Raw genomic sequence first — 13,628 nt, forward strand, 5'->3', positions numbered from 1 at the left:
ACGCCGACAGCCCTGTGTATGAGCTGAAGCCGGAGAATGGAAAAGGACGAACCAGAATCATGCATAGGAACCTTCTTCTGCCATGCGACTTCCTGCCGGTGGAACCAAGAGAAGAGGACTTACCTGTGAAACCTAGACGGGAGAGAAAGAAGACAGACAGACAAATGCAGTGGAACCAGGAACAGGACAGTGACTCAGATGATGAGGATAACTGGAGATGCATCGTGGGACGACCAACAGTCAGAGCCAGTGAGCGGATCCAGAGTCAGCTGAGCCCAGATGCCTTGGAGTTCTATCCGGAGGAAAGAGACGGTCAAGATGAAGAGGATTTTGCGGAGCAGCCTGCAACAATAGAGGACAATGGGACAGTGTCAGAGAATGGCGAGACATCTGGAGCTGAAGAAGAGGATGAGCCCGATGACGACAAGAGCCTGGAAGATGCCTTGCAGCCTCCACCAGAAGATGCCTTGCAGCCTCCTCCAGGGGAAGCTGTGCAGCCTGCCAGAGAAAAAGCATATCCTTTGAGAAATAGAAAACCTACACCAGTGTTTACTTATCACAGACTAGGGCAGCCTAGTGTGTCTGGTAGATAAGCAAATCAGACAACTCAGTATAAATAAATAAATGGAAAAAAAAACAAACAAAAAAACAAAAAAAAAACAAAAAAACAAAAACAAAAAAAAAACTTTTGACATGTTACAATTGTTATAGCTATGTGATTTTAGTTGTCCTGTGATCACCAGACACAGAGTTACTGTAGCACTGGGGTTTTAGAACACACCTGTTACCACCAGGGATATTACTATTACAAAGTTATTTGCTTTTAGTCAGATACTATAGCTCCCCGGCCTCAAGACGGACGAAGCAGTGGATTCAAGTGCACATTATTTACTGCAAACATATACCATTAATAGGAGATGTGTGTTATATGTTATGACTGATTACAGTACAGTATCCAGATTGACTCCTGCTTAGTAATAACCTATCTTTTCAATGAAAAGTTATGCAATGTGGACTGGTAGATTTGTTATGTCGGGACGCCATTATCTTTTTGAGGGGAGAGTGTGGGGTACTTGGGATTTAGTAGCCCCCCATCTATTTTTATTTTATATACTTACCTTCATTGACCACTCACTAATAGTAAAGAGGAGAATTGTCTGCTGTGTTGTTGTGATAGCCGGTTCTCGCCACAGGAGGGCACTGCAGGTTAATTGCTTCTAGCCTGTGTGACGTAGTGCTGGCTCTCGCCGTGCACTCTGGGACATAGAGTCGTCAGATGAGTGTTGCCGTTCGTATAGTGAGCCATGCTCTGAAAACGTGTCCTCTGTAATGTCTATTTGACAGATGGAGTAAAACAACAAAAACACCAGCCCTTGTAAGTGTCATTCTTATCAAGTGTGCTACACTCCGAAGAGACTTCTGAGAATCTGCACACTTCCGGATCCCACCGCTGCCACCAATGTAACCGGTTATTTTCTTGCCCGGTGCGGGATCCGATACGGGGTGTACTGCACCACAAGACGACGTAACTAACCGCTCGGCTAAAGGGTCAGACCCGTTAGCTAGGGACTAACGTGTCTTATTAGTAGTTTACAATAGCATGACGCCATGGGCTGGTTTCCCTCTTGTCCTCCGCAATTTTTTGAGACACCAGCCGCACCCCCACCTAATCCACGCCTATATGTGCCAAGCACCGGGAGAAGGGAAAATAAGCATGCGGCGCCTCCGCATTTCCCCTTCTCCCGGTACGCGAACTAGGAGGTGGTTTGTCGCCAAGTCCGAGCATCGGAGAAAGGGAGATACTCCTGGCGGGGATGTGTACTCTACAGTGTACTTAGTTGTTGGTTATCTCCTGTTGTATTAACTATTTTTAAAACATCCGGTAATTCTGAATGTCATTCATGCCCATAAGAAGATGTTGTAACGTGCATGTATAAGTAGACACGTTGGTCCTCCACTAACGGGTCGAAGCCTTCAGTCGAATGGTTAACGTTGTCGCTTGCGGGGCGGGAGACACGGGTTAGTGTCCCGATTGTGGCGGTCGCGGACCTACCCCCTCAATGCACTACAATATCGAAGATACACTTATGGTGCCATTTAATTTTTGACTTAAAAGACTATTTATTTAGTCAACTAAGAATTCAGCCGACAGTGATGCTGATTGTGATAATTATGAGGCAAGTGAACCAAATTGAAAAATGTACGTAGCCACTGAACGTAAACCACAGCTACTACCATGAGACCCGCACACACTGCACAAAACAGCACAGTACCTCTCAATGCAAAGGAAAAACCAGGCACAGCAACCCTCAACCCCTCAACTTGGACAACTATTGCTCTTCAAAAGAACACATTTCTCACCTCAGAATGGATAGGAATATATCTCTTTAATAGAGTGTAAATTGACTGCATTTATATAGCCCTTTTTCCAGCTGCTACAGCCACTCAAAGTGCTTTTACAATGAAATGCCTCACAGACACACACACGCGTGCACATAATAGTGGTATCAGCCATGCAAGGCAACATCCAGCTAGTCGGGAGCAGTTGGGGGTGAGGTGTCTTGACCAGGGGACACCTCGACATTTTTGGTAAGGGGATCAAACCAGTAACCATCCAATTGCTAGACAACCTGAGCTGCTTGGTGCCATTTTAAGTTAACTCGACCATTTTTGGTTAATTGTGGCCTTTTTGTCCTGATCTTGACCCGCTTACCTCCAAAATTCAATCCAGTTCATCTAGGGACCATTGCCCATATCCTTCCTTGAGATTTCAAGTCATTTGCTGCCATTTTTCAGTAAAGGTACTAAAAAAAAAAACCAAGACTCATGTCACCAAAAACACTAACACTCCCTCTCCTGGGGGTCAAAGTAACGAACCCACCAAACTGACCAGCAAAGGCTACGCTTAATTCTTTTTTGGGGGGGGGGGGTAGCTCTTGGCCTTCTACTGCATTTGAACAGTCTATGCCAAGTCTAAGATCCATCCATAAAGCCTAGTGTGTCCCTCTCTGATCCTCTTAGCCACCTCATTATTTACAAAACAATTATTCAGAATTCACCTCAGTACATCGAAAGAAGCAAGCTAATGACAACCTTTTGGTCTAACATTCACATGTACATGTGAGTATTTCTGTACATTTAATGAATGTTTGACCGCTCTAGGCACATGTAGTGAACCTAAAATGAAAATGTTCACTGCACGACAAGCATATCTACAAAGAAAATTAGAGAACTAAAGTTTTGTTTCAGCTGAAATTGGAAGCCATGGGCTGGGGGTTGTTGCCCAAGCTAAGGCATTAAATGTTGGAATTTGACTGCTTTCAGGGTACCAAAGTAAAATACTTTCAGGCAGATAGTTAAGTCAACTGAAAAATCTTATGTTTGTGGACAAAGTCACCATGGGCTTCGACAAGCAGTTTTTAATTCATTTTTTCTTTATAATACATATTTCTGTAAAATCTACTTCATTACAATGATAGTACAATGAAAAAAGCATAGTATACTTCAAATGGGGAGCACAGCATCTAGCTCGTTTTTCTTAAGAGGTCCTTTTGCTCCCTTTTATGAATGGTAAAAAAAAAAATGAAGACAAGGAAAAATGTTGTGAAAATGAGTGCCAAGATGCACTGAATAACCTCAGACAAACCCCAAATATTGGCAAAACAAAGCAGAAAACAAAGTAATGAATCATAACTACATGTATGTTGCATTGGTACATACCTGCTGAGTATCAAAAAGTTTTTTTCCCCATGAACTTTTCCTTTACAAAGTCTTGTCAGGCTTTTTTTCTGTATTATGTTTATTGATTACAAAAAGGATATTTTAATTTACACTCTAAGGCTGCTCAACTGTTTTGGATAATATGAGCTCTGAAGCATTTAGTTAGAGTGCATGAGTCCCTTTTTCCCTTTTTTGGGGCTTTACCCAAAAGGGTCAACAGTTCCAGAACTAGAGCCGACCCCTCTTTGGAGAGCAACTTCAGGGCAACCATGAGTTAATGGGTCTGGACCCCGCTGATCAGAGGAAAACTCTGCTTCTCACTGCTGCCTTTCTAAACTAAGAAGGGGTACGTATAGAGCATACACTCCAGTTAAAAGTGTCAAGAGACAGTTTCCTCTATTACTCCCCACAGCCTTAGTGTTGACCTCTCAGGATGCTGAACTGTCTGGCTCCTCAGTGGAGGTGGACGAAGAAAAATTGGACTCTGAGGCCTCTGCAGTGGCTGTTGACTGGGATTGATGAGAGGCTGGTGCCTCTGGCAGTCTGGGTCCTGTTGCGGCAGGCTCCGATATCTGTGATGCTTCAGACTGACTGCCTGAAGACAGAGGGGAAGTTTGGATGGTCTCTACAGCTGGGGTTGCAGGGACAGGGGGTTGAACGGTTGTTTTGACTGGTTTTACAACTAGAGATGGAGCCGAGTGTGACTGGCTGCCTTGGCATCCACTGACCTGGACTGATAGTTGTGGGAGTGACTGGGCAACCGCAGCTGGTTTGGCCAGGATGAGCTGGGGTGCTGGCCTGCCTGTGGTTAACTGGACTGTAGTGGCCGCAGTAGCTGGTTTACCACTAGTTTGAGCGAGCTGTGTGGTGACTGGTTTAGCCTGGATAAGCTGTGTTAGCTGGCCAGATGGGTTAGCCTGCATTAGCGTGGCTAGCTGGTTGGCTGGGATGGTGATGATGGTGATCTTTTCACCCGTCTTGGAGCCAGCGGGCAGCATAGTGGGGAGGGCCTGGATGACCAGTTTGGGTGGGCCACTGGCAGTGGAGTTGGCTACCGTAACAGGAACTCCGGAGGTGGTAGTGAATATGGGGGAAGAGTTTAACGTCACCTGCCCCAGTGAATTAGTCATGACCATGGGCATGGCACGGATGGTCCTGTAGGAGAAATAACAAATAACAGATGAAATCATCTACTGCCATCAATGACTAATTCACTACATTGATCAAAGTTTACATGTTAACATTTCATATCTAGCATGATCTGTCTGGTCTGGTAATTGTCTCCCCTCCAATTGCCCAGTTCTTAAATGGAAACAATCACAATTTTCAACATAATGGGTTATATTTCCATACTGGCGCAAGGCTGGTGGAGATGCAAACGCAGGCAGACTGACAATTTCTTTAGGTGTAAGGTGAATTTTTCCAGCTTGCATCTGTTTGATCATTTTGTGGCTCAAAAGGAACCTGCCTGCGCCAAGATAGATGGGAGGGTTCAGTTGAGGGTGTGGTAACAGAGATCTGCTGGCACAGTAGTATTTTGGTGTCCACTTCAGACCAAGTTGAAGCACAGATGCAGGGGCATGGAGCCATTTTCATGCAACAGTTTAGGTGCGGACACAAGGGAACATCTATACAATAGCAACAAATAACTGACTAATCATGCAAAATTCTGAATAGGATAATCAGAAGAAAAGGTGGCTGTTGAATTTGATGTGAATCAAAGAATTTGTGCTCATCATGACACATGGAAAATTCTACCTAACTTGGCAAAGTGAAAGTCTGTCAGGTCGACAGATATGTCCACTAGTACAAACTGTCTATACTTGAGCCTGACAATCGGTTAGGTTGACCTACCTGGTTCCCTGACCTAATCGGGATTCCCTGAGTAATGAGAATCCCATCAGCGAACAAGAAAGGAGAATTTTTTTACCAAGTCATGGGATTGGCACATGAAACCCCACTCCCATTTATGACTGTAATCTATTGTGTCCATTGTCAATTTCTGTAGGCTTGTGCATAACGTGACAAAACTGAAGTCACTTTGTAAGTTATATGAGCCAGGCTATTTAATAATGATCTGCTTCATTCACATATATTTTGTTTGGGCATCATCTATAGGAACTGAGGATATAATTGGAAGAAGGTGACAGTACAGGGAAAGAATTTACCTCCGCTGGATTTCTTACATCCAAGTTAACCAAGGATGAGCTGATTTGATCGACCTAAACTTGCCCCAACTCCATCTGCTTGTAATATATTCATCCTAATCCAACCCCTTTTTCCAACCCTGCACCAGGGCTGGGCTTGTATTTCTGGCACAAATTGCCAAAAATATATTAGACACACCCACATCTGATATATTTTTGCACAGTTTCATGAAAATCGAGCCTTAACTCTTTATAAATGTTGTAGGGACTACACTCCTTTCGCATCCATACCAAGCAGTCTTCGATGTGTCTGAAACTAGGGTTGAGGACGTCTTCTGAAATATGATGATGTCCACAGTGAAATCGCAATGATACTGTGTGTGTGCGCGCGCATGTACATGCACATGGGGAAGCAGCTACTCCCATAAAGGTACTATAATTTTTCATATACTTTCTTTTATACTTTTTATAATTTCGATTTTTTTTGTACAGTTGAGTCCATTAACAGCCCTACTTACCTGGTCTTTCCTTACTTTCCTCCCTATAGCCTATGCTTAAGCCAACTCATCTGATTATAAAAAAATATATTTTAAATACTAATAATAGTTATGTAACTGCAAAATATGCCAGTGAATTTAAAAATAAATATATGGCAGTCAGCCCAGCAGATGTGAGTGGATATTAATCAGTGTCGGTGAAAAATCACCATGCAATATGGTGGCGACAAATTTGGGTCACTAAAAAAGTACCACTTCGCCCATCTGACAGTACTTTGAAACACTGCTGAAATTGTGTAAAAGTGTCCGCCAGTCACATCACTGAGACAATCCATGATTCACTATTTTTTACATGGCATTTTCTACAATAACTGAATGTACCGTTTTTCACATTTTTTTCACACAAGGTAACCTATTATGGAGTCGCCCACCAAAGGTAATAGCAAACCTAAGTATGGGTTGTACTTTGCACAGTCACATTACTTACAGTAATTTAGCCGATGCTTTTATCCAAAGTGACTTACAATAAGTGCATTTAATGTAGGAAATCAGGAGTACTACTACTCATCAGAGGTCATAAGTGCATCTAAACAAGCATCTACGAGCAAAACCAGTGCTAAAGTAAAAGCGCAAGAAAGAGATTTTTTTGTTTTTTAAATGAGTGAACACAACAAGTGCTAAGAACAAGTAACCGGGTAGTAGTTTTTGAAAAGGTGAGTTTTCAACCTGTGCCGAAACATGGGCAGCGACTCCGCTGTCCTGACATCAGTGGGGAGTTCATTCCACCACTGTGGGGCCAGGGCAGAAATGAGCCATGACTGGGTCGATCGGCAGCAGGGGCATCTGAGCGATGGGGCAACCAGGTGTCCCGAGGCAGCAGAGTGAAGTGGTCGGGTGGGGGTGTAGGGCTTGACCATGGCCTGGAGATAGGAAGGAGCTGTTCCTTTCACTGCCCTGTAGGCTAGCACCAGAGTCTTAAACTGGATGCGAGCAGCTACTGGGAGCCAGTGTAGGGACATGAGAAGGGGAGTTGTGTGGGAGAACTTAGGGCGGTTGAACACCAGACAAGCTGCAGCTTTCTGAACAAGCTCCAGAGGTCTGATGGCCGACGCCGGGGCACCAGCAAGGAGGGAGTTGCCATAGTCCAGCCGGGAGATGACCAGAGCCTGGATGAGCACCTGTGCCGTCTCGTCGGTGAGGAATGGGCGAATCCTTCCGATGTTATAGAGGAGAAATCTGCAGGAGCGAGCAACCGATGCAACGTTTACAGCAAACAACAGTTGGTCGTCCAGCATCACACCCAGATTCCTTGCAGTCCCGAGTTGGCGGCACCACGGTGTTGTCAATGGTGATGGCCAGGTCTCAGTGTGGGCAATCTTTCCCCAGGAGGAACATCAGCTCTGTCTTGTCCAGATTGAGCTTCAGGTGGTGTGTCGCCATCCATGCCGAGATGTCAGTCAAGCACGCAGCAATGCGTGTCTCTACTTGTGTGTCAGAGGGAGGAAAGGACAAGATCAGCTGGGTGTCATCGGCATAAAAATGGTAAGAGAAGTCATGCGAACGGATAACAGAACCCAGGGATGTCGTGTACAGGGAGAAAAGGCGAGGACCCAGAACCGAACCCTGTGGAACGCCTGTAGTCAGTCTGCGAGGCCCCGACACAGATCCCCTCCATGTCACCTGGTAGGAGCGACCCGTCGGGTAGGATGCAAACATTGAGAGTGCAGAGCCTGTGACAACCAGCCCCTTGAGGGTAGAGAGGAGGATCTGGTGGTTCACTGTGTCGAACACAGCTGACAGGTCCAGGAGTATCAGGACCGAGGAGAGAGAGTTTGCTCTCGCAGAGTGCAGCGATTCTGTCACTGCAAGGAGGGCCATCTTTGTCGAGTGACCCACCCTGAACTCAGACTGGTTGGGGTCTAGGAGTTTGTTCTGGTGGAGGTACAAAGAAAGTTGGTTAAAGATAGCACGTTTGAAAGTTTTGGATAGAAAGGGTAGAAGGGAAACCGGTCTGTAGTTTTTGATGTCAGCGGGGTTAAGTGATGGTTTCTTGAGAAGGGGGTTGACTCTAGCAGTCTCGAAGGCAGATGAAAAGCATCCTGCCTGGAGGGAGGTGTTGATGAGGTAGGTTAGAAAGGGAAGGAGTTCAGGTGCTATAGACTGAAGAAGAGAGGAGGGGACCGGGTCAAGGGAGCATGTGGTGGTGGGGCGACTGGATGTGATGAGGCTGAGGACCCTGCCGGGGGAGAGGGGAGCAAGGTGGGATAGGGTGGGACGGTGCAGGAGGTGGGATAGTGCAAGCAGCACAAACCGGGTGGTGAGAAAAGGAGGATCTGATGTCGTTTACCTTCTTGTCAAAGAAGTTGGCGAAGTCATCAGGGAGAAGGGTAGAAGTAGGAGGAGGAGGTGGGGGTTGAAGAAGTGTAGAGAAGGTTTCAAAGAGTTTCTTAGGATTAGAGGCAGAGGATAGGATTTTAGAGCGATAGGAGGCAGCCTTAGCAGCAGAAAGGGAGGAGGAGAAAATTGAAAGAAGAGATTGGAAGTTAAGAAGGTCCTCTGGGAGTTTGCCTTTTCTCCATTTGCGCTCTGCCACTCTTAGGCTCCGTCTGTCAGTACGTACTGAGTTGGACAGCCACGGCACAGGTGGAGTTGGGCGTGTAGGCCTGGAGGTGAGGGGGACAGAGATTGTCCAGAGAAGAGGACAAGGTAGCGAGAAGATCAGTAGCAGTATCAGGGGGTAGGAGAGAGAAAGATTCCGGTGTACAGAGGATAGAGGTAACAGAGGAAGAAAGATCAGTGGCGGAGAGAGAGCGGAGGTGTCTACGGGTGGAAATCATGTGGGTAGGGAGAGGGGCTGAGGGGGTGAAGAGAGGGAGAGAGACTAGGACATGAAATAGTGGTCAGAAAGCTGGAGGGGAGTAACAGAGAGATTGGAAATAGGACAGTGTCTAGTAAAGATAAGGTCAAGCTGGTTGCCGGCCTTGTGGGTAGGAGGAGAGGGTGAGAGGTGAAGGTCAAAGGAGGAGAGGAAAGAGAGAAGAGGATCTAGCTTGTTAGTGTGGATGTTGAAGTCACCGAGAAGGATAAGTGCAGAGTCATCAACAGGGAAGTGCGAGACAACTGTGTCAAGCTCCTCCAGAAACTCACCAAGAGGGCCTGGTGGGTGGTACACAACCACAATGGTGAGTTTGACTGGATAAGAGACAGTAACAGCATGAAATTCAAAAGAGGGCGGAGAAAATTGTGGAATGGAAACAAGAGAGTATTTCCATTTCAGAGAAATTAGCAGGCCAGTACTACCACCTCACCTCCCAGCTATGGGAGTGTGAGAAAAAGCGTGCACATCAGACAGAGCTGCGGGTGTGGTAGTGTTTTCTGGCATGAGCCAGGTCTCAGTTAGAGCAAGAAAGTTGAGAGAGAGCAAGTCACAGATTGTCAGCCAGTGATGTTACTATTGAACTGTTTTCTGCACAATTTCATTAGCACTTCAGACACGTGAAAGACTGCCCAGTATTATGGCAGCTAATTGACAATTATTCCCTCATCGTAAAGACACAGCGAGATTACATTGAATATTATAATTGTTTCCCTTAAAGAATCTTTGATCCATTCATCTTTCTGTTAATGCTAGAATATATTCATCAAATCTCTCTTGTTTATATGTTAGTATACTTGCTAACAAAAGGCATGAGCACTGCAAAATACTTTAAACTGATGGTGTATATTCTATTATGTACAGAAGAGGTTAGTTAGCAAGTTTGAAAATCAAATTTTTGTGCATTCAGTCCAAATCTATGTACGCTTGTTTGTGGAATGACTCGAGTGTTTACCACAACTAGATTTAAAGAAGTGACTTGAGCTCAGCTCTGCTTGCAGCTGTGACAGTCACCTGGTGGTGGGGTTGGTTGGGATGACTGTGACATAGCTCTGCTGGGTTTGGCTTGCTGTGCTGGAGTCAACGCCCAGGTTATGAAGACCTTGCTGGAGACCAGGGTGGTTGACTGTCACTACACCATCGCCCTCCTCTAATTCCTCCCCCTCCTCATCGTCGTCAATCACGCGAATATTCTTGGGCATGTCTTTGAACTGATAGGCAAGCCGTTGGCCCTCCACCTTGGCCAGGATGCCCCGCTGATAGTAATACCTATAGAGACACAGGAACACACACACTGAACTGAAACAGCTACTTAATCATTAGCTGACTTTTGTACTGAAAAACCAGCTTTATTCAGTGCATAAGAAAGACGCTTGAATCAGATTTGGCAAAATTTTAAGGGGAAAATCAACACATTCTTCCAGGTACCGATTTGGGGGAAAAAGAAAAAAAAATTAAATTGGCTCTTCACTCAATTTCCCAGGACACATAACCTCATATAAAGGTTTTTTGAAATTGGTATTTTTCCAATTCTCTTGTTCCTATGTTGGAAAGAAGTAATTCAGTTTGGTTACCTATTTTCACTAAACCCACAAATTTGTACAGTCTTGGTATCAGGGAAAGGATGACCTAGCAGGAAGCATACATAGTACATTTTCTCCATTTGTTCACCCTCGGTTTGCTTTGTTTTTCATTTGCTTCAAAGTCAAAGCTTTTCTACTGATTAAGTTTCAGCTTTGCAAACTAAAGTTAGAACTGTTAGATTTACCTCTCTAACAGTTAGCTGTTAGATTTTACAGTCTCGCACAACAAAGCAACAAGAAGCTAACCAACAAGAGCGACGGTGCGGTGAGGCTTCATTTCCAAACTCGCTCACTCGCTCTCTGATATTTGATCATTAAAAGTTACCAGAACAAGGTACTAATGTCTTCTCCTTACCAAACACGTGGCAGTAGTCATGTTTTTATTAAAGCATTTTTAGGCGCATATGAAGAAGTAACACATCAGAAAAGCTGGTTGAAAAAATGTCAGCAACGGGATCACCGGGTTGAATCCCCCGTGTTACCTCCGGCTTGGTCAGGCGTCTCTACAGACACAATTGGCCATGTCTGCGGGTGGGAAGTCGGATGTGGGTGTGTGTCCTGGTCACTGCACTAGCACCTCCTCTGGTCGGTCGGGGCGCCCCCCCCGGATCGGCAGAGAGGAGGTGGAGCAGCGACCGGGACAGCTCAAAAAGAGCAGGGTAATTGGCCAGATACAATTGGGGAGAAAAAAGAAAAATTTCAGCAAAAGGTCGTAAAACTTCCATATCGCAAAAAAAAAAAAAAAAATGCACTTGGGAGTTTTTTTTTGCTTCTGTAGATAAAGAGTTAATGTGCTTCACGGGCAACTGGAAATGCATTTGCCAAATATAAAAAATGAGACATGATTTCCTCACAAATGTCATCACATAATCAGCTCTTTCTTAATCTTAACTGGTCTGTCTTTGTCATAGGGGTCCAGTATTGACATTTGACTTAGGACAAGTAAAACTATGCTCAGGATATGATTTTATTAAACCAATCTTAACATTAAGATTAAACAGATAAACATAAAAACAGGCTGGTGCATGACAAGTCAGCAAAGGTAAGCCATTTCTTACCTCATTTGCATTACATAAGAATGACACACACATCAGGTCAATCTCATATTAAACCATGACCAAACAGCTTGTGGTAAGTCACAATGGAGAGGGTCTCTCTTAAACTACGGGGTCGAAAACCTGCAATGTCATCCAAGTTACACGGAGCCCACTTTGCTGACAGCCACTGCTCACCTGAGCGCTCGTCCCATGGTTTCATAGTTCATGTCGGGCTTGTTTTTGTGCTTGCCCCACAGCTTGGACACAGCCTTGGAGTCCACCAGTTTGAAGATACCCTTCTCCCTCTGCATCCACTTGATGTACCGGGGACAGGTGTTCTTATCCTGCAGCAGCTCGAGGAGGAACTCCCACAGGTAGGTGGTGTTGCCTGGAAAGACAACAGGACACCAGAGGATAGGACTGTACATCACTTCAATATAAAACTGCAGTAATTTCCCACAGTTACATTGTATGGCTATATTCAATCCCAGAAGCAAGATATTCCACCTGTTGAGGCTTTAAGCGAGATCCCCTGATGATAATTTAGGAAGAAAAAAAACATTGAAAAAATAAACTAGAAGATACAAAGACCAGTGATATCACTTTAAAAAACATTTAATTTGGAGCTCCTTGGCAATTGTGTTTGTGTACTTTTGGGCTTGCAAGTAACACACCTTTGCCCTCCCTTGGCCTTTTTTTTATCCCCAAGTCAAAAGAGCCGTTGGATGCTGGCTGGTTCGTCCTGGGTTTTCTTCCGCCTGTATGTACACACACACACACACACACACACACACACACACACACACACACACACACACACACACACACACACACACACACATTTTAGATTTTAGGGAAAAAACATTTAATTTATGATCCATTCGCAAGGATGTCCTCTTTTTCACTCACTGCAAATATTGTTTGGGTGAAGAGGTGACTAGAGGAAGTATTGTTCCTTTTGAAGAATGAATGGATAAATGAACCAACAAACAATTAAGTCAGTAAGTAAGCAAGTTAGTCTGAGGTTGGTTTGCAATGATTGGACCACTAAAATCTCTAAGTAGGTTAGCAAGTAACACCACTCCATTTAATTTATTGATTGTGAATGCAATCCTGCCATAGGTCAGGATGTTCCAAATTTAACATTTGTAATTATGGCAGAGACTTAATCCTAATACGTCTTTACTGTAAATTCAAGCCAACTGCCACCAATACGATGTAAAAGTTCAAGCTTTGACAGACATGCTGTACAAACAGGACTAAATCCATCCTGCTACGGTAAATAAAGACATTTGACTTCAGCAAAAAAAACACAATGTTATCACGCACCACCTCTCTTCCTCTTCGCCGCAGTTTCACATTCAGAGGGGATGGGGAAAGAATCTTCCTCAATGGGCCCACACTCTGTGGACACCTCCACCACCGTCTCCATCATCACATCCTCCACTGGGGGAACAGAGCAGAAGTTGATTATTACTATCCATTCATAGCATTTCACTGTACTGCATGGACTTCCACCAATGGGGTATATTATCTATGATGACAATCATCAGCTTAGCCTGTCGCCTGTCAGTTAAGGTGCCTCTGTGATGGTGTAACTAAACGCTATGAATAGGTCGAAGAGGCTGAAGATCATTCTTGGTCTCAGCTCTTCACACAATGACTCACGTTTACTGTGTGTTGGTATCTTTCACTGGAAAACACCAGACTATTCTGCTTGAGGCAGATATTGCGTCCCTTTCCAAGTTTGCAATATATATTTCCATTGG

At 44.6% G+C, this 13,628-nt stretch overlaps 1 protein-coding gene across 1 annotated transcript in view; it reads right to left on the bottom strand.

The window, feature by feature from the left end:
- Positions 1-3,345: 3,345 nt before the first annotated feature.
- The window catches only part of elf2a (E74-like factor 2a (ets domain transcription factor)), a 31,617-nt gene continuing 21,334 nt past the window's right edge, over positions 3,346-13,628 (bottom strand). Inside the window, exons 5-9 of the mRNA XM_056281445.1 lie at positions 13,189-13,305; positions 12,534-12,617; positions 12,055-12,247; positions 10,254-10,508; positions 3,346-4,875 (exon numbers count right to left, since the gene is read on the bottom strand). Of these exons, the coding sequence (XP_056137420.1) occupies positions 4,149-4,875; positions 10,254-10,508; positions 12,055-12,247; positions 12,534-12,617; positions 13,189-13,305 (1,376 nt within the window). The 3' untranslated portion in view covers positions 3,346-4,148. The remainder of the gene's footprint in view (positions 4,876-10,253; positions 10,509-12,054; positions 12,248-12,533; positions 12,618-13,188; positions 13,306-13,628) is intronic.

Source organism: Lampris incognitus, chromosome 1, assembly GCF_029633865.1.
Source record: "Lampris incognitus isolate fLamInc1 chromosome 1, fLamInc1.hap2, whole genome shotgun sequence".
Lineage (NCBI taxonomy): Eukaryota > Metazoa > Chordata > Actinopteri > Lampriformes > Lampridae > Lampris > Lampris incognitus.